This window comes from Tiliqua scincoides, chromosome 3 (genome assembly GCF_035046505.1).
Source record: "Tiliqua scincoides isolate rTilSci1 chromosome 3, rTilSci1.hap2, whole genome shotgun sequence".
Classification (NCBI taxonomy): domain Eukaryota; kingdom Metazoa; phylum Chordata; class Lepidosauria; order Squamata; family Scincidae; genus Tiliqua; species Tiliqua scincoides.
In genome coordinates, this window is record NC_089823.1 from 189174024 (window position 1) to 189195300 (window position 21277).

Genomic DNA, 21277 nt, shown 5'->3' on the forward strand with positions numbered 1-21277 from the left:
GATTGGAAATATTATCATTATTATTATTTTATTAAGAATATATATACAGTACAAATACAGTACACAGCATGATAAAACTATAACTATGTGTGAGCACCGCTGCCTCTCAGTGAGCTGAAATATCCTTTAGAACAGGGGTGTCAAACTCATTTCATACAGAGGGCCAAATAGCATGCATGATGCCTGCTGAGGGCTGGAGGTAATGTTTAGTCCAGTACAATGAACTGATGTCATTAAACAGCATAACCAGAAATAAGCACTGTTCTCGTGTAGGAACTCATTAGCTGCTAATGACAGGAGAGAAAATACAGAAATCTTGATCATATTTCAAGATATGGATATGCCCAATTATCATGCAGGCCACCCTTTCAGCAGCGTCACCTCAGCACTGCTCAGCAGCTGAGATCCCGAGGGCCAGATAAAAAGCTTCTGTGGGCCGCATCCTGCCCCTGGGCCTTATGTTTGACACCCCTGCTTTAGAAGGAGATACCCATCCTTCACCCAAAACATAAGCTTGACTTCCCGGAAGACAGAACCACCAGAGAAATACACATATTCATCTGTGGCAATGTGGAGAGCTTTTGCTAAAATCATATCTCCTCTGTTGATGCACATGCAGAATTATTTCCCCTACATCCACAGCACTAATGATAATTCCCTAAAAAACATGGACTGTGTACGATCTACTCTTCTTGTTTGACAGCACTGTTTTAAATTTCTTTCTCCAGCATGACGAATCAATGTTGCACTGTCATGTAGTGAAAAGAAAATAACGTTGGACCAAGATCTCCCAGCATGTCAAATGTCACTCTCCTCCTTAGCTGTGCCAAATGTCAGCTCCATACCCAGCAGTGCACCAGTCTGTTGCTTTTCCTCCCACTCCCTGAGTTTGCAAGAGGCAAACACAGAGGAAGAGGAAGTGTGAAAGAGAGGAGAATGGTGAGCTAAACACCCACCCTTTCTCTTCTGCTTTATTCCTTTCCAAATCCAGCGAAGAAGGGAAGCAGAAGTGGGTGAAAGAAGGCAGTGGGAACCCTCTCAATCCACTGGCCTCTTGAATGAGCCAGCTTTGACCGTAGCATATAGGGCACATAGTCACTCTGCACTGTAGTGCTGGGGAAATCTTTTTTTTAAAGGAACGTCTTTCCCTTGTACCATTTTTTGGATTGAAATTCTCCTTATGAAACTGCTCTTTGTCCCATTGTCCCATGGAGCAACATTTACAGGTGCCCATATGAACCTGCATATTTTGCCCCATATACCAGAAGGGGCATTTTCAATCAGTAGTATTGCTTGGAGGCAAACGGTTCATTAAAAAGTCTTCTATATTCAATTCATATGAACATAAGAAGCTGCCTTCTGTTGAGTTGGGCCATCTAGCTCAGACAGGATCCTCTCCCAGCCCCACCTGAAGCTGTCAGAGAGATGACTGGGATAATGACTGCAGGCAAAATCATTGAGCTACACAGCCACAACCCCAGTGCCACAGTCCTGATATAAATCTGGCCTTCTCCCATAGTTGCTATTAATGTCTTTCTTTTTTTCTTTTTAACTGTAAGGCATCTGAAAATCTGAACAAGATTTTCCTTATCACATCCACTTTGGCCCTAAATCAGAGAGTTCCTAGAAAATGTCACTGTAGCCAGGACCATGGTTGTGCTGAGGCTCACCTCCACAGCAAGGTTGGCATGGCGAATTCCACACCTAGGATTATTAAATACCTATTACCAAAAGTAGAACAAGGGTAGGAATTCTGGAGCAGACATGGACATTCTAACAGATCTTGGAAATGGTATGAAAGTTCTACAGCAAGCCTTGGGCCGCTGAATTTCACATGCTGGGATCTAGCAGCAGCTTGCAGTCTAAATTTCTTAGCACTCAATCAGGGCTAGCTGATCCACAAGGCAGACTAGGGCAGCAGATTGCCAAGAGGGATTTCAACAGCTGCTCTTTCTCCTGTTGTTCCTCCTCGAAAAAGTAAAGGGGAACAGAACAGAAAAGGAAGTGTAAGTCCCCCAGTAGCATAGCAAGTAGGGGATGGTCCACCCTGGGTTATGTGACCAGGGGGTGGTAACGCCAATGCCCGTGCCACGTCTGGTAGCAGATGGGCTCTTCCACCTCCCAGGCTTCAAATGGCCACAAACTGGTGGCACAATGATGTCATTACATCACTGCTGAACCACTTCTGGGTGCAGTGCATCATGTCAGGTGTGCATGTGGGTGGGTGGCTGGGTGGGTGTGAAACCCACCTCAGGTGGCATTTGTGCTGGCCATGCCACTGAGTCCACCATTCCCCTTTCCCCCACAACCACTCTTCCCCTCTTTCTTTTTGAAAAGAAACTGGAGGAAGAGAGGCAGAAACAGCTGTGAGGTAAGCAGGAGAGCAACATTTGTTTCCTCAGGGACCAAGAGGTCTTGGGCCAGCCTCAAACTCAGCAAATTCTATGTTTCAGAGTGGACAGGAAATGAACAGCACTCTGAATTACTTTTATCTCTTTTCCTTCAAGTGGGGCCTCTGCCCCAGGCACCTCCATTTTTTTTTCTTCACATCAAACACTTCCGCTGTTCTAAGGAAGCCACTGCAATGACTACAACAATTTAATCCTTGCTGACAATTCAATAGAATACTGTAGTTTAATTCTATAACACGATAAGGCAACTTTTCCAGGAATTATACAAATTACAATGCTTATGACCATGATACTTTCTGGTCCCTGGATTTTTTTAATCTGCTGACATATTTACATTTCCTTGGTAATGGAATGTAACACATGTAGGGCTAGAAGGTATGCTACACTGACTACAGAACTGGCCCCTGTGCCACAGCTCAGTCTTTTAGGCTAGCCCACTAATGGATTTAGCCCGAATTCCCTTCTGTTCAACAATGTGTGGAGGGCAAAGGGCATTGTTTACCTTGCAGCTGCTGAATCCTGAGGAAAAACTCTTGGCTTTTAGCAAACTTGGGGCATCTGTTGTAGCCTGACCCCAAAGGTCAGAAAAGGCCAGAGCTAGAGCACTATGGCTGAAGAAAGAAGCTCAAAAATAAAGGTACCACTTGGGGACAGATGGAGGGCTCTTGCTCTCAATCAGCGTAACAAGAGCTTTGCCTAGACTTGCGTTTCCAGTGAAAAGCTATTTCTGGTTAATGCTATAGGAAAACAAACCCTCCAGGGAAAAATGAAAGGCCCTTTTCAATACTCTTCATGCACAAAGCTTTTCAAACATCCCTCGTCAATACATTTGCATTGGGTAGAAAGGAAGCTGCCTTGGGGTTATGTCTGTATGAAAGACTTCAACCTCCAAAGTACACCACTTTCCCATGAAGGAAATTGCCTTTCCAGTTCAGCCTCAAACCATAATTTTCTTATGGTTGAAATCTATTTTTAGGAAGGCTCCTGATGAAGTGGAAGAGTCCCACTGGTTATGCTTCCCACTCCTTTCCATGAGGATGGTAGGTGGACCCTTTTGTGTTTGCTAGTAATACATGTAAAGATAAGCTGCTGGAAGAACATCTGTTCACAGCAGGAGTTTAGGTATAGATTTGGGAAGCAGTAGTTCAGTTTGTGTATTACTCTTTTCCAACAGTACCTTCAATGGGTGAGTTGATGAGGATGACTCTTCCCATGGGGGATGTGGTTCGGAAGCCATGGTGGTTCCCATTTGCCAGTCGGTTCTGCTTACTCAGCAAGAGTCGGTGGGCAGTGCTGATGTCACTGCTGGAGCCCCGAGAATGAGTGGGGTAGATAATCTCTGCCTGGAATGAATCAGGAGCATGTGCCATGACAGGACTGGATGCTGGTTGTTCATGGAGAGTCTTTTACTCTTGGATGATGTCTGTGGATGATTTGGACAGATTTTGTTTTGGGCAGTGGAGAAGCCCAATCCCTTCAGAAAAATTGGGTCAGTTTGTTACATTTTGGCCCCTTAGGTTGCTTCCCAACAGCGGAAACAAATCTGCGACATATTCCACTGAATCATAGTATTACCTCATATGAACTCATGTTATGTTGTTGTTACCACTGAGATCTGTCCTTGGGAAAATTTTCCTGTGCCTAAAAAACAATATCCAGTGGAAACGTCTTCTCTCTCATGGGTTCAGATCCAGATTCCTTCTCTCACTTCCATACAGGTGTGCTCTTTGAATACAAAATAATGATGATGATATCGTTATCACATTAAATTGAAAAGTCTTGGCACAATCCTATGCAGATCTACTCAAAATTAAGTCTTATTGTGTTCAGTGGGGTTTACTACCAGGAAAGTGTGTATAGGATTGCAGCCTGTGGCTACTAACCTAAACACACTTACGAAGGGGTAACTTCCACTGAAATCAGTGCAGCTTACTTCTTAGTAAGAGGCACTTACTTATGTCTCTGCATATGAGTTCTGAGTATGTGGTACAATGACTATTTTATGCAACTCTAGAAACCCTGCCCCCTTGCATGATCTCCAGACACTCCTCTAGTTTCTGAAATTAAGACAAGGTATTTTAATGCTTATTTTTCTATTTGCCAAGGAACTGCAAATAGAAACTGGAACTGTTTAAAAAATGAAATTTGTGACCATCAGAGTATCAATATAACTTGAATCCACTCCTATACAATTGCCATTGGGACTCTATTTCAAGTTATGGTAGACTGATGCTAATTCAGCACTCTTAGACTGGGCACTTAATATTTAGAAACTTAATATGATGGAAAGACAAGGCTACCCTTCTAGCCATACATATGTAGATGGTATGATGGCCAGATATTTTTTAAACTGATGTGACTATTACATGTGCCATGGAATTTACATAGTACTAGGAGCAGGAAAAATATTGCTTGGCGCTATTGGCAGTGAATGACGCTGGTCTTAAAATATCAATGGTCTGGAAATTTCAATCTAATCTTACTGGTTTCTGTGGAATGACTGCTTTTATATCTGTTCAGGAGAAAGGAATCCTAGCCTGATACATTTACATCAGAGTGAACTGGAAGGCCTGCCTGTTTACCATGGGTCAATGGTAAGCTGAAATCCTTTCATATTATTGCATAGATGATAAGGACTTCAGTAATTTAAACAAAGGACCTTCGTGTTTCATTCTTTGTTTTTGATTTGGAAATGATATTCTAGGCAATGAAGAAACACAGACATCAGGACTATATTTTAACACATGTTGATGAATAGTGCTAAAAGCTAAGGGCATGATGCAGGGTTGTTTTTTGTGAGGGGAGCTTAACTATCTGTCAATTCAAGTACATATAGTATTTAACTTTCCTTTTAAATCAATATAGCTGGAAATGATTAATTTTGGCAGGTCTGTGCTCTAAATTCAATGGGAAAATTCTAAACATACATTTATCAGTAGATCCAATTTGGTAATAGAAATACAAATAGGTCACCATATGTGAACAGATGAGATGTTAATTATATTTATAAATAATCAGATTTAAAAGGCAAACTTCAACATACAGATAAAAATAAGATGTCTCTTTGTCTGTAAGTCTGTGCGCTTTCCTATGATGAAAATGCAAAACTATGCATTAAATCAAAGAGATTGTTTTAAATAAAATTTTCTAACAATATGGCTGACAAGCAAATCCCTCCCATATATTTCTCCCATATTTTTTAAGTGAGGACAGCGTATCTCTGAAATACAAGCAGAGGAAAATGGATACTAAGCAACAAGAGTCAGAGAACTTCACCAAAATAGAACCTGCCGTGTACAAGATCACAGTCTATCTCTAATTTCAGCAAGTTCACTACAATGATTCCAGTTTCACACCTGTTCAGGTGAGTTTTAAAATTCCACCCTAACTCTCTATCATGTCTAACAGAATCACTTCATATTCACACTGGAAATTCTGAGAACAGAATCAGGTTCCACTTCCACTGATGTCAGTAGATATCTACTACCTCACTTTAATATCACTCTTCACTGAAATCTAAAATATATATCGCATCTTTGTAAGCAGCACTGTGTATTGCTGTGACCTCTGAGTGCCTTACAACACCCCCTTCCCCCCAAAGGCTCCAGATTTTACAGGACTTTAGCCAGTGTAATTATTGGCTTTAAGAGCTGCTATTTCCTATATAGTGGACATTTTTTCTTCTTGCTTCTACATGGCAGACTTTACAGGGATGTTCTACTACTGAAGAAGCTGGAGAGCTCTGGAAAGCCTTAGTGAGCTCTTCCCTTCTGCTACGCAATCCCAAGGGGGAGGAGAAAGGGGATTTTCCAGGCTATTCAGCTTCAGTGACACACAAGCCCTATCCTCTCTCCTCCCCTTCTGCCTGCCCTCCAAGGCAGTTTCCTTGCTGGCACATTAGCTGGAGCTCAGCCTGCATACTGAGTGACCTGACCTTAATAAATAAGTGATGTCATCCCTTCCATTAGAGACATAGCACAGAGGCAGGGAACCTACAATCACCTGCAGGAGAGGGCAAGATATGGAACATACCCTGCACTGACACAACAACACTTGAAGGCAACTTTTCTCTTACACCTGTCCCTTGTATGAGCAAAGCAGGAATTTTCAGCACCGAGGACAGGTCTTGCAGTCCAGTCTCCTGGAAACACCTGCATTCAACCGCAGCTCCCTATCTGCAGGTAAACCTTCTCTTGCCTTAACCCCCCTCCCATTTGTTAAAGCTGGACTCTTGCTAAACTACTACAAAGACTTCCAGAGTTGGTTAAGAGACAAAAAGGGGGAGAAGGAACCCTCAGAGAATTTCAAATAATAGTCCAGCCCTCACCTGTCTCCATGTTGTGCTGCAAAGTTCCTCACCTGGGACAGACACACAATTGAAGCCTGTAAACCTGGTGTTTGCAAGAAGCACCACCCAACCCGTCACGCGGATTGGTTGCTCAAACTAGAAGCAAGGGCCCCGATAGGCCGGAATGGCTGTCCATTATTGACAGTGCTTCCTCATTGCATCTGCTGTGGATGGGAAGAAGAAAGCCTGGCAGGTGAGCCTCAGGACTAGAGTCCTACTATGCTGAGATGAAGGGAGGCAGCTCAGAGAGGTTACTGTACTGAGTGCTTGCTGTCAAAGTGGGACCATTAAGCCACAATATTATATCCGTGCAGCCATCTGAAGTCAAATTGAGCAGATAATGGCATACTGTAATAAAGAAATGATGTATATTTTTCATTCAAAGTGGGTTATGTTACAGGGGCTGTAACTACTGGGACTGTTTTTTTTTTTAAAGATCTCAGATATTTCATTGAGGGCCTTTTCTGTGTTCTAATAGTTTTCTGACTTTGTATCCTGGTTGTGTGTTTGGTATATTTATGAAAATAAAACAAAAAATACCCCTGTGCACTTCGGGGGGGGGGGGGAGGGGGATGGCTATGTAAATCCGGGATATTAACTTAGCATTTGCAGAAGAGTCCACCCTATTCATATTTGCACTGATTTTAATCAATACCTAGACTAACAGATAATTATTGCAATGGATAATACATGCTGAACATCTTGCCTTGCATTCTGCACCTGGTACTTGAAAAGTCTTTGCAGATATAAGGTTAGAAGGCTTTAATTTTACAAATGGGGATACCTTAGTACAACAAAAAGTAGAAGCCAGACTCCTGATGCTTAGTTCGATGACTCAATAGTGATAATATTTTATGGTTAGAGCATAGGCACATTACATTCTCTTAGGTCCCTAGTAAGCACCTGGTTTTCTCCCAAGAATGAAGTTGGGGGGGGGGGATGAAAAGCCAAGGATCCAACTTGTCAAGTAACCTGCTGGCAGGGTTCTGTCACCCCTGTCTCTATACTTCTGATTCAACAACTGAAAAGGTAGGCATTACTACTCAGGGTGGGGCCCTGATTTTGCCCACAGTTCTTCTGTTGCTGACATTTCTAATCCTTCCTAGGATTAGAGGAATGGTAAAAGGATAAACGGAAACAATTCTCCTCCCCAAAAAATTGACCCTGAAAATGCTGTCTTATATCTTTATCTGTGGAGAGTAGGTAAATATGCTCAGTACAAAGAAGCTTATTCTGATCCATGGTTTCCTAGTTCTGTGAAATGGGGATGGTTTTGAACAAATACCTTCCATAAGAAGATGTGCAGCACAATCCTATACATGCTTACTTGAAAGTCCTGTTTGCAACACAATTCACCTATGCTAACAAAGTTTTAGGGGGGAAGTATAGTTTTCAGTCACATCTGGACAGCAGTACCTACCCATGCTACTGCTTCATCATCATTACACCCAACAGAAAGGACAGGAAGGGATCCAAAATAAGGTGGTTGATTCTCCTCCTGATTTATCCCTTTGTTCATCCCAGGGCTGGCTCCTTTTGTGGGCAAGCAGTGGGCTTGATTACCCACCTCTGATCTGGCCAGGCCCCATGCAAAGTGAGAGCATTTCCTAGACCATTCCACAATAGTGCAGTGGCTTCTAAGACAAACACATGCTTTAACTCTTCACAGGGCCTAGGCAGGTCATGGGTTTATGCAAAGATATGCATTTTTCATAGGAAGCAGTGTACTTATTTCCTAATTAAGAAATACAAGACTCCAAAGATGCAGTCCAATTAAACAAACTAGTCATTAATGCAGGAATACGTTAACTGCAACACTGGGTAGATTTGAAAAAAATCCATGGGCAAAAAAGAAATGCCACTTGTATTGTATATGACTTCTCATCAAAAACATGACAAAGGTAAACATTATAATTGACAAATTGGGTAGAAGGAAAGTAGGACATTACAGTCAAGATTTTTTTTTTAGAACAGGGGTCAGTAATCAATGGCCCATGGGCTGAATCAGGCCTATCACCAGAAATCTAATACTAAGGGCAAGACTGACTAGTGGTAAACAATAGGAATAGGATGAACCCAGCTTGCTCCATTAATTTTACAATCAAATTTTACAATTTATAAATTTTACAATTTTAAAATCATAGGTTTATGTATTGATGCTGACTCTTTCAAGGGCAAAGGGTAAATAATAAAGGAAAATGCACTATAGAATATAATCTTATTAAAATCTAGTGTGTTTCAAAGCAGTTGGCACGGATGTATTTCCAGGTCACTCATAATACCTAGCATTTGTACAGCACTTTCATGCTTTCCATGAATTACCATGATATTGTCCTTAGAAAAACTCTGTAACAGCAGCGCATTAGGATTCCTGTATTGCAGTTGTAGAGCAGAGGTTCAGAGAGAGTGAACTGCCTAAGGTCACCTAGTGGCACCTACAAGATCCAAAAGTGGGAAGTCCTGACTTATAGCTCAGTCTTTCTCAACCACTATGCTACATTGCAAGCCAGCCCTATAGGAAAATCTTGAAATGCTTTTGAAGTATGCTTGGCCTAGAAAGTCTTTGATGGGAGTCTGCAGTTCCAGCAGGAACACCTTGATATGTCTTGATGTTACAGACATAATCATGTATGGCAGGGATGGCCAGCTTCTCTCTTGGGGGCCAGAGCAATCTGACCCCCTCATGTATGGTCAGGGATCTACAATGTTGGCATCCTTCAGTCTCGGAAGACTATGGTGTCACGCTCTGAACAGTGGTTCTGGAACAGAGTGTCCTCTCCAGTGCGCGAAGCCTGGGTAAAGTAGGTATGGAGGATAGGCTGTTACCCATGCAGCAAATCCCCCCTCTCCACGTCGCTGAAATGGTCCAATGGAAAGGCAGAGGCCAATACGGTTGGTTCCAGCGGCGTTGCAGGAGTTGCCAGAACGTGACTGTGTTCAGCCATGAACTGCCTCAGGGACTCCGGCTCCGGATTTTGCCTCGAGGTTGACTCCTGAAGCCTTTTCCATAACTGGATGTAGCCACAAGGCAGTGGAGGTTTGGGATCAGACAATAAAATTGGTAAAAAGTAACAATAAGAGCTTTATGGGTATGAAGTATATCAGCTTGGAGTCTCTAACGACATTGATTGGAAGGTGCAGAGGAATTAAATCATTGCAGTTTGGCAATGGTCCTATGCCCTTCCAGAATGCACATGGGACAGCTATACAATAAAATGTATATGAAGTACACACATAGTCTTGTTGCTTCTTTTCCTTAAAAGTTGAACCATAGGCAAAATGGTTATGTCTGGATTAATATTTGGCCATTAGAAGCCTGAATTTCTTGGGAAGCTGAATGTTATTCATAGGATGCCAGTAGACCTCCCCTGATGTATGATATAGATTAGAATTGGTCCTTTTCCTTAGCATGAATGAGAGATAACTATAATAGATTGTATGTGAAATATACATGGTGCCTCATCGTTTCCCCATTGTGGCTACTGGTTGAACCAGTTATACAAAACTGCAAGGGGAGGGGGTGTAACATCAAAGAGTGGAATATCTCTGACAACCTTTGAAGAAAAATGGTTCTACATATGAAACTAGGGCCAAATGTTTACTATGACTTGATTCCATAGGGCCAGAAAAAACTGAGAAAAGGAGAAGGATGGTCTCTTACGTAGGCATGTTGGCCTAACACTGTTTAGTTTGGTGCACTAATGAAGTGTCCACTGTATGCATCCAGTATCTTCTGAATGAAGCAGTGCTGTGATGTATAGGTAAGAGAATGTGTGGTTTGTTTGCGTATGGTCAGACAGCATAGTGACTCTCTTTTTATAAAGAGCAGTTCCTTTTAACTTCCCTCATACGCCCACATATGCCACTCTCCCCCAGAAGTCATGATGCTGGAACTCAGCAGGTCTTGCAGTAGACTTCAAAGAGACTGGCCACTGAGTGCATGCGATAGAAGATGCCCAGTGGCAGGGATATCTTGACCACAATGGCCCAGAGTGTGAAGCCATAGAAAGACTGCTCAATCTGGCTCACTAGGTGTGGGCGGGTCCCATAGGCGTAGAGGATCCACACCTAGTTAAACAAAGGAGAGAGACAGGGTGGAATCAGGAACACAGACTCTTTGCACAACTAATGGCTACACTGGAGCTACTTTATACATTATTATGGGAAAGACAAACTCTCATCTATTCACTTTATGTCTGTGCAAAAAACAACCCTAATATGTAGAAGTAATTCATGTGTCTACAACATAGGTATATAACACATACCCAGGAACTTGTCATTGGCTGAGGCTTCAGGGCATGTATTTATTGCATAGTGCATATTCTCTTCACACATTACAATGTTCACTGCAGAGATGTGGTGGTGAACCAGAAACTCACCTTTAATGTAACATGAAATGTGGCCCACAGGTTTTGTGTGTTATAAGCATGTAGAAAAACCACATTAACTAGAATATCTACAGGTCCAGCCTAGTTATACACGGATTTTTTATACACGGATTTGACTCAACATGAATGGCCCCTGCAAATGAGAAGGAATGCTGGTCCTTGGAGAAGGGAAAAAATGCACCCCTTTAAAATCAGTTTAAAAAACTGAACAGTCCTTTAACAATAGCCTCCTTAAGGAGAGAGAGAGGGCAGCTGGCTGACAATCCATCAATCCTTCTCTCTCCAGGCAACCCCTCCCTTCCCCCTGAGCACGTGAAAGAAAGGTGATCACTTTGCATTGCTGAAAGGAGGGGTTGAGTGAAGCGCCTTTGTAAGCCCTTGGAGGAAGACTAATTGATGGATTGTCTTCTTAATGACTCTTATCTTACAACACAAATGTCAGAAAGGCTGTTTTTAAATTACCGGAGCAAGGGGAATTTGTTTTTTAAGTTGATTTGCTATAGTGCTTTTTTTGGAATCCATGTGAGTTCTTGGAACCCATGCGAATGAATAACGAGGCTCAACCTGTATTTCATTTTCAGTTGGCACTCTTCTACATTCTCTAATGCATGAACTGGCTCAATGGGGGGGGGGGCCTGTGGAGCGTGTGCTGGGGTCCCATACCCATGGCTGGCCAGCTCCTGAGGCAGACACAGTTTAATGCTGCTCCCCACTATCATCTAGTAAGCCAGGGTCCATTGGCTTTCTGATCAACAGTGGCACCAGTGAACTGTCTTCTTCTTTCCTGAGTGTCACTTTAGGATTTCCAGAAGTCTGGTCCCCAGGCATTGTGCCAGGGGCCTGGGCATCCAGGAACTGTAAAATAGCACCAGAGGAAGAAGGAGGACTGCCTGGTGTTGCTTCCTGCTCTCCACTGCTACCCGGTTTACCTTCTCATGGAGTGCCCAGCCAAGAAAGCTGGGCAGTGGACAAGTGGGCTACAACTACAGGTGGTGGCATGAAGAAGGACTTGCATCCATCTGCTGCCTAGTTCTTGGACATCATGAGGGGTAGCTGGTGTTCAATGGGGTTTACTTAAAGCTTGTTCTTTAAGGCAATCTACATGTTCAGTAAAGCACAAGCCACAGCCCTGTGACCTATCTTAGAATGCAGGTAGTGAATCAGACAGCTGCTTACTTGTCTCAACTGTGCTACTTTAGCGTGGGTTCACACCTGCTTGAGTGCTCTTCCATATCAAAGATAAACATTCCTGAACATAGACAGGAAAACATGTCAGGGAGAAAGAGCTCTAGCCTAGCCTTCTGTCTGATATGTCAGTTTTCTATGTCCAGATATTTTTGGTATGCAACAGCTTTTCAACCATAAAACCCCCACATAATTTGAAGTTGCAGAGTCTGGAAACAAATTTATCTCTTTATCTGGTATTTCAAAGAAAAAAGTCACAGCAATGACATGTCCTTACAAGGAAACATGTTTAGGGTTTAGCTCCAGACTGCATAGGAACTAGGAGTCCTTAACTATCTCATTATTGTGCCGTTTCCAAAAAACAGACCGAGAGCACGATCCAGATATGCTCTTGGGCCAGTTTAAGTCCCTTGCACTGGCCTGGAGCTGTCACAAAATGTGCACCAGCCTCTGGAGGCCAAATCCATTGTGCAAGCACCATTGCGCTGACAGATCAGTTAGTTCAAGCCTGCCAAGTCAGGCAAGCATGGGGGTCTGAGGAGGGTGGGGGCAGGATAGAACGGAGGCATTCTGGGTTAGAGGGAGGGTGGGCGGGCGAGAGGGAGGACTGGGCCAGGTTGGGAGTGAAACTGGGATCCAGCATTTATGCCAGATCCTAAACCCCCTCCTGGGTGGCCTGGCCTTACACCAGGCTGCTTGGATCTGTGCCACTTCATTAGGTGGTGCAGATCTGAGTAGCCCCATAGGGTAGCTGCCAAGTGACACGGAGTAAGGAGACTACATTCCCCTTACTTTGAGTTGCACTGCAACCTGGTCCAGCCCTGCTCTGGATGCAGTGCAGGCCAGCTGGCCTACCTGCAAAAGGGCATGTTAGGATTGGGCTGTAAGCAGTTAGACTGAACATAAACAAAACATGTAACTCACTGAAGTCAGGAGAGAAGCATTTGATGATACCAAAGCTTGCCTTAGGGCACAAGCCTAACCAGGTCTACTCAGAAGTAAGTCCTATTTTGTTCAATGGGGCTTACTCTCAGGAAAGTGTGGTTAGGATTGCAACCTGTGTGCCTCAAAATATTATTGGTTAAAAATGCATTTATTATATTACTAGTAGTGTCAAAAGCCAAATTACTTTCAAACTAAGTAAGGCATTTTGCTGCTCTTGATTTACTTCTGCCCTCTACTGGTCACTTTGATCCTTTCACTCAAAAGCTACTTTCCCAAAGCTTGTAACCACAAGGTCAAATTAGCTAAGGTTTGCAAATAATATCCCACCATTACAAAACAGATTTGGCAGACTTCCTGCAGATAATCTTTACTATCAGTAAGCCCCAAAGATGGAGATGTCATCATGTCAGCATGCTAGAGTATGCTTGACAGAATAATGCAGATCTAATTTGGGGATACAATTCCCAGTGTATAGCAAGTTCCCCTAGAAGAAGTCCTCCTTGGGCATTTGAAAGCAGAATCTGTCTGCCAGATTTTGGCAGCTTCTCTAGATCCCACTTAAACCCGACCCAGCTCACCGAGATATTATAGAAGATAAGGAGAATAGAGATGTTCTGTAGGATCTTCCTCCGTATGCTTGGTCTCTTAGGTTCTCGAGAGTGCAAGATCTGGAAGAGGGATGGGTCACCACCATAGTCTGTCAAGTGCTTGGCTGATGGATTCTCTAAACTAGCCATGATGTTGGTCAGAGTGTGGGATTTGGAGAAAGGTCCATTGTTGCTCTGCTCCATGGGACTACTGGAAATGGAAAAGACCCAACTGGTTCCAGCAGAGTCACTGTTCTCTTGGGCATCTGACTCACGAGAGAGACTTGAGTACAAAGCTTCAGTAATGAAGAGATTCTGCCCCAGGATCTGGATCGTCTTACAGAGGGAGAAGCAGAAGTCCAGAAGATAGAGGCTGCCATTAGCATGAAGGAAGAAGATGGCAACCAAAGAGAAGATAGATACCATGAGGGGACCACAGGAGCTGCCCAGGAGCAAGGTTACATCTAAGTTTCTTACCACACTCTTGTCAGAGGAGAGAGCTGCAGTTTTTTTCTTTATCCTGTAGGTAGCAATGCCAGTCAAGGTGGCCAAGAACATGGCAGACAACAATACAGAATTGAAGATGTAATATGTTCGAAGGGCTTCGGGGATGGTTTCTGGAGACTTGGCAAGCACTCCAAAGGAGATCATCACCCCAAAGGTTGCTGAAATAGCCAAGGCCCCTAGTACTAATCCAACAAAAGCCCCACTGAGGTGGAAGCGTGCCCTGTGAGTCAACGGGGGCTTCTGGTGTGGGGCTTCTCGCCCAGTGTTCTTCCAGATGATGTACAGCATTGTTGAAGAGAAGAGGCTGAATTCAATATTGAAGGGATGTAGGTAGGCCGAGCCTTCTGAAAAGCTGTGGCAAAGACTAGTGGTGCAGGCGCAGCTGTTAGTGTAGGCGCCACCTGTAAGAACATGAAGAGTGTGCTAGTAAATGTGCTTATTTCTAGCATGGCAGAACACACTGGATGACTACCAATCTTCCAACTGTAGGAGATGCTCATCCAATCCCACTAACATTAGAGAGCGTGTCTTCAGATTCTCTACTTAATCAAGCTCCCTTATGATAATACTTAATACCTGTGGCATACCTGAGGAGGGGCAAGAGGAACAAATATCCTGGGCACCAGGCTTAGGGGTTGCCCGCAGCGCCTCCCCCACCAATGCACTCAGCTGGCTGGCACGCTGATCTGAGAGATGCCCCCTGAAGGCCTTTCACCCAGAAGTGTTCTGAGGGTCGGGGAAGCAGAGCACTGCCTCCCTGACTTTCTGAAGGCCTTGTAAAGCACTCAGAGGGCTGAAAAATTACTTCCAGTTTCATGGAGGAAACAGGAATTGATGTTTTGAGGCATTCTGAGGGCTGGGGAAGCCTCTCCAGCAGCCCAGCTGGTGGTGGTGGGGAGCAGCTTGTAGCTGTGGCCTGGGGTGGCACCAAGGCCAGGACTGCCACTACTTAATATCCATCACAATGGATGGAGATGTGGTGAATTTCATACCACCAGTTCTGAAGGATGGCAGGGGGATTCAGATGAGTAGCAGGAGACTAAATATACAAAGAAACAGACAGGAAGAGGCCTGGTGACCATGAGGTGGTGGTCAAGTCTGGGTGGAAAACAGAAAGGCCAAATTAAGGGGTGACCTCAATGAAAGTAAGGAATTGGGAATGGATTAGTGAGGGGAAGGGATGCAAAAGGCAAACATGTGGTGGGGGAAAAGAGCATTTGGTAGCTGGATTTGTAGAGTTTCATACTGTATTTAAAAGCAAGGTTGGGTTTCCTCATGAGGCGTATAGAAAACAAACTTTTCCCCCTTAATGTTGATTTTAAGGTGACCTTGATCGAGGCTCAGGAATGGCTCCCCTTTCTCTACTGCAAATGGCTAAGAGCAGCAAAGCCAAGAGGGAAAACAGGAGCCCTGGTGTTGGAAAGAATGCTTTCAACTTTGACCCCCTCCTTTGGAATACGTCTTAGGATCCAGCCATTCTTCAGGATTGGCCCAGTTCCATCCACCCAAGCTACTCCTAAACATCTGCTGTTTGTTTGCTCCTTCCCCAAACAAGAGCGAGGTTGTACCATGGGGAGCCTGGGAGCTCTTTCCCTGGTGAACATCATGAAATTCTTCTAGCTGCTTCATGGACTCATCCAGTACCACACTCATCCAGAGGAGCACATTGGTGGCCAGAGTGTGCATCAGCCCAAACCTACAAGTCACAGAGAAAAAGCAGGAGCTGCTCAGGAGGGAAGGGGAATGAGTGCAAGATCATTGCAGTTTACTCCTTTCTGGTTCACAACGGAGTAGACATTTCCTGTGCTCTATGTGGAGCCTCCCAATTCAATGAAGCTATATTAGTCCTGGTCATTCCCAGTATTTTCACACCTGCTCAATTTTTAGCACATACTGGCTTGTCCCCAGTTCTTACCTGTGGGGGCCTGCTTCAGTTTCCTGCCCCCACAGTTGCCCCATCTGCGACTTTCAAGTACACACAGCAAGAGGAACCCTTTTGCCGCAACCACTTTAACCCACAGCTTCTGTTCATCTTCTTGATGAGGGTGGGGAAAGTGGGGATGCCCATCTGAACAAAGGAAACCTTGCCCATTTCCAGAGGGGATTATACTACAAAATTCTGACATGATGCTGCTAAATCAGCATTCATCCAGCTCATGGGCTTGCCTTCTTTTGGGCAATGAAAGAGAATTGTCTTACCTGTTTAGGTGCTGGTGTTCCTGGATGCAAACTTTAGCATTAAACAACAGCAACGAGACCTGTAGGAAAGGAACGAGGGTAAAAATTCAGAATGAGAGACAGAAAACTATTGCGTCACTTGTCACCAATGGTATAAAATAGTCTTCCAATTCTCTGAAATTCTTTTTCTTGATTGCAGCTGTCTTGCAAAGAGAGACTGAAAGGCAGCAGAAGGAGCAGGGACTATAGATATGAAGCCAAAAGGTAAGGCAGAAAATACCCTCGTCCTGAAGGAAGGAGCCTGGCTGCGCTGGCATTTCCATGGTAGCCCCCTGAACATGTGAATGAAATTAAATCTCACCTGTATGATGGTGAAAACAGCCTGCACAACAGGGAAGGTGGTGATGAGCATGGAGGCGCAATGCTGCAGTTCATAGTAATATCCCAAGGAAAGGCAGTCTAGTACCAGTGTGGCCAGTGCAAAGAGAGACAGACCACCTGCAATGACAGAACAGAACCCTGGGATGGCATCATGGTTGGCCTGGTTAGGCACTGGGCAAGGGCCCCTGCCCATTAGAGCACCCACCTGGCTTGGCCAAACCCGGTGCCCTCAGTACTGTAGCAGTAGTGAGCCAGTGCACCATTAGGGGACAGGCAGAGAACACCTTGGGGGACCCAGTCCAGGGCTTTGTCCCTGGGTCCTCAGCAACCTCACACTAACACTGGTAATGTTCAATGTGCTATCAGGTAAGAGGTGCCATGGGAGCCCAGTACATGGTTTTTCCCCAAGGCTCCAGCAACTCAGTACTCAGATGGTAGCACATTTCTCCCCCCCCCCCCAAAAAAAACAACACTGCACAGGTAACAGGCAATTAACAGCCCAATCCTATCCACACTTTCCTGGGAGTACACCATTGACTCTAATGGGACTTACTTCTGAGTAAACATGCAAAGGATTGGGCTGTATGTCTTTCCATTTCTTTAGGGTGTGAAGGGGCAGAGTCACATTAAGTGTCAAGGCAGTGGTCCTGTTCCATTTCAAGAATGGCCATTTTGTAAGAGCGAAATGAATTAACACACCATTCCTGCTCAATAAGGAGTGGGTCTGCCTCCTGTCAATCTGTAGCCTTCAAAAGCGAAATCTGAATTCTTCTCTATTCACCTATGACAAGAGTGTAGGCTAAAAACCAGGACTGGCATGAGAGAGGGATTGTGATCCAGACTGAGGTTTATACAAAAGTTCCTTCACTTCGGAACACTCAACTTAAGAACTTAAGCTACGGACATGCTTGGCCACATGCTCGAACCATGGTGTCATGGTTCGCCCATTCCATTCCCATCCCAGCATTCCTGAATGTTTCCCGTCTTATTCCAGCCAACCCTGGCAAGCCCTGTTTTTCATATGACCACATGATATAAAGTACTGTAAATACATTTTTTTCATATTTCACAATTGATAATAGTGATGTTGGACTTAAGAACAAAACAACTTAGAAACAGATCTCTGGAACCTAACCTGCTCTTAAGTAGGAGAGCTTCTGTTCTCAATACAGCTACAGAAAGCTGAGATAGGAGAAGAGTTCAGGCCAGGACTAAGCAATTCCAACAGAGGTAATGTGAGGTTGCAGCCCCTCCTCCACAAACAAAAAAATCACAAGGTGCAATTTTTCTAATCATGCAAAGACACTCTGATCTCATAGAAGCTCAGTCCTAGTGCATGACACTGCTCATGTGAGCAGATATCTCTGGGATAACACCAGAACCAGGGGACATCCACTAAAATTGTTGGGAGAGTTAGAATAGACAAAAGAAAATATTTTTTTACTCAGCACGTGGTTGGTCTGTGGAACTCCTTGCCACAGGATGTGGTAATGGCACCTGGCCTGGACGCCTTTAAAAGGGGATTGGACAAGTTTCTGGAGAAAAATCCATTATGGGTTACAAGCCATGATGTGTATGTGCAACCTCCTGATTTTAGAAATGGGCTATGTCAGAATGCCAGATGCAAGGGAGGACACGAGGATGAGGTCTCTTGTTATCTGGTGTGGTCCCTGGGGTATTTGGTGGGCCGCTGTGAGATACAGGAAGCTGGACTAGATGGGCCTATGGCCTGATCTAGTGGGGCTGTTCTTATGTTCTTAGTTAACTAATTAGAAAATAGCTGAATAGGCTCACAGAGGTAGCCTGGGTGCGTGGAAACGCCAGGATGGGATCATCAAAACAACATTTGGTTGGGTCTGGATACTGGCACATCCAAGCATCATATCCCTTCTGTAAGATTGAACTGTAACAATGCACTGTATAAGTCAGAATCCATATCATGCAGCCCTGGTTGATTTTGCTTTAATGAAAACGTGAGGAATTTAGAATCTCAGGTCAGGAGAGTTCATGGTTATTGATGGTTTCTTTTGCTGGAAAAAACCAGAATGATTGCACACTCTGGCAGCAATGTATCGCAATGGATAGGATTTATGTGGTGCACCTGTACCTTTGAGCCAGCTTGCTCCAGCCTGGTGATCCTGGTGCGTTTTCAATTGTTTGTTGCCAGCAGTGCGCCACCCAAACCAGAGCATCCAAATGCAGGATGAAATCATGAGCACTGCCAAAAAAGCATGGACACTGTGGCTGAACAAGGTGTGTTGGTGCATCTCGGCAAGGAGCACAGCACTGCCCACAAATGTCAGCAGGGCCAGATAGAGCAGGGACAGCAGGGAGCTGGAGCGTGTGGCGGATGCCATGGGGAATAGGGTCCCTTCGCTGGGCAGCTGCAGTGTCGTTCCTTATTCCAGAGCGTAGGACTGTGAACAGAAATAAATGATGACGGGGAAGGCCAGGCATTTACACACACCCATTTTATCTTAGTAAGCTGACATCATATGAACATCCTCCCCCTCTTAATAAACCAATGGCTATCCCAAATTGTACAACCATGGTGCCAGGAGACTGTGTCCTACCAGGTGGCCGACAGGTTCTGGCACAAAAGCACACTCAAGCCCAACTTCATAGGAACATGCCTGGGGGCCAACTTCAGAGCACGGGAAGCTGCCTCTCTCAAGTTTCTATAGATACTGTATCTCTTTGCGCACATCCCATTCTAGCCATATTCATAAGCTCCATATTTTTTGTTCTCTCCATTTCATTCTCTCTCTCTCACACACACATACCCACTGCTGAAAGTTAGTCGATATCCCTTTGCTTTACTGAACACTTTATTTATCAAATTCTTAGCTTTTCTCTCTCCCATATCCACACAAGTACTTAATATCTTCCTAGTATCTTAGTAGAAGAAGCATTTCTTATGTTGATAGAACCATTCCTAATTCCAACTCTGAGTACCCATGCATTCAAATGGTGCAGGCATTACAAACACTAAGGGAAAATTTCTCCTTGCCCTCCATGCATGAATAGCTAATCAAAAGGTTGATCTCTATGAAAACAGTCTGAGGCTGAAATCCTATACACACTCACCTAGGAGCAAATCTCATTGAATTCAGTGGAGCTTAATTCTGTATAATTGATGGAAACAGACTATGGGGACTAATCACCAGCCTCACTTCTCCTGTTAGCCTCTCCATGCACCCAATCTGGCCCAACTCACTCCCCTCCATATGCCCTGATATCCTTTCAAATCTTCTCATATACAGAGATCCACACTGATTTTTCTTACCATTGCATCCAATGCACATGAAAGCAAACTTCAGTGATTTTCATTGGAACAAACCTATAAAAAACAAGGGATGCGAGGACTGCCAATGCAGGCTGGATGAGAAGAGCAGGTAGCTTTGACATCCAGAAGTAATGGGCCATAAGTACCTAGAATCCCTGTGTAGGAGGACACAAATGCATTTCTTGGGAGCAATTTGATTCTGACTGATAGTTAGAAAGGTCAGTCCATGACCATTTTTCTTTAAGATGGATGATGGTGAAAACCCAAAACTCAAAGTTAGAAGTAACGGTGTGATCCCACTCCCATCAGAAAAAAGGACAAAATAGAACCTGAGCTTTTGCACATGGATAAAAGCAACCCAGTTTTGAAACAGGGAAAACTGATACTCTTAACTACCCCGTTCCTCCCTTTCCAGAACTCCTAGGAACAGAGCCCAAATACTTTCCCACAAAAATAACATTGATCACCTTAGAATCCTTGTATGTATAATAATTTCAGAGCCTATCCTCTCTTGCTCCAGGCCCCTTTTCTGACAACCCCACACTCACATGGTATCTTCAGGCTGCTGAGACCCCAGTTTCCTTATTCATTCCTAACATCTGAGAGCAGTTGCAAAATGCCTTCAGAAACTGCAGAAGTGATGCATTATTATATCAAGGATTATGGCCCCAGGGGGCAATTTGAGACCACTCCCATCAGCAGTGTAATCACAGGCAGTGAGATCAAGTCTCCTCTGCCCTTTTCTTTTCTCCCTGTCTCGTTTTCAAATGCCTCTTTACCAGCTAGTGTAGCAGAAACAGCATTACTGAAACTTTAATAATACATGTCATCTAAGATTTGGTAAGAAAATAGAAATACTTGTTTACATGAAGAGAACAAGCCTCTCTTGGCATTGTGGCAAGAGACTAAATAAGCAAGCGATTTCCAGGGGTGTGATGACAAGTCCCAACTGTTGCCGTGTTTTCTATAAAATTTATTTGTCTTTGCAACCCAAACATATTTCATATGAATTTGAACACTTTAGTCTTGCACCATCTTACCCTGAATCTTAGCATTTTCAG

The 21277-nt window shown here is 44.0% G+C and overlaps 2 protein-coding genes across 2 annotated transcripts in view; both read right to left on the minus strand.

The window, feature by feature from the left end:
• Positions 1–3781, minus strand: part of PDZD7 (PDZ domain containing 7) — a 35315-nt gene extending 31534 nt beyond the window's left edge. Inside the window, exon 1 of the mRNA XM_066620329.1 lies at positions 3589–3781. Coding sequence (XP_066476426.1) covers positions 3589–3781 — 193 coding nt within the window. The remainder of the gene's footprint in view (positions 1–3588) is intronic.
• Positions 3782–10653: 6872 nt separating this feature from the next.
• Positions 10654–19287, minus strand: LOC136643722 (proton channel OTOP2-like). Its single transcript, XM_066618990.1, has 6 exons — positions 19038–19287; positions 16911–17047; positions 16571–16629; positions 15940–16067; positions 13856–14772; positions 10654–10827 (listed from the first exon to the last, which is right to left on the minus strand). The coding sequence occupies exons 1-6, from the start codon at positions 19285–19287 to the stop codon at positions 10654–10656; spliced, it is 1665 nt and encodes a 554-aa protein (XP_066475087.1).
• Between the last annotated feature and the right edge of the window lie 1990 nt (positions 19288–21277).

Bases quoted from the DNA above. Each gene is read 5' to 3' on its own strand.
- LOC136643722 (XM_066618990.1), bottom strand. From the start codon at position 19,287: ATGGCATCCGCCACACGCTCCAGCTCCCTGCTGTCCCTGCTCTATCTG. The intron at 16,630-16,910 runs GTGAGATTTAAT...CCTTTCCTACAG, and splicing joins CTGTTTTCACCATCATACAG to GTCTCGTTGCTGTTGTTTAA. The intron at 10,828-13,855 runs GTGAGCTGGGTC...TTGTTTAACTAG, and splicing joins TTATCTTCTATAATATCTCG to GTGTGGATCCTCTACGCCTA.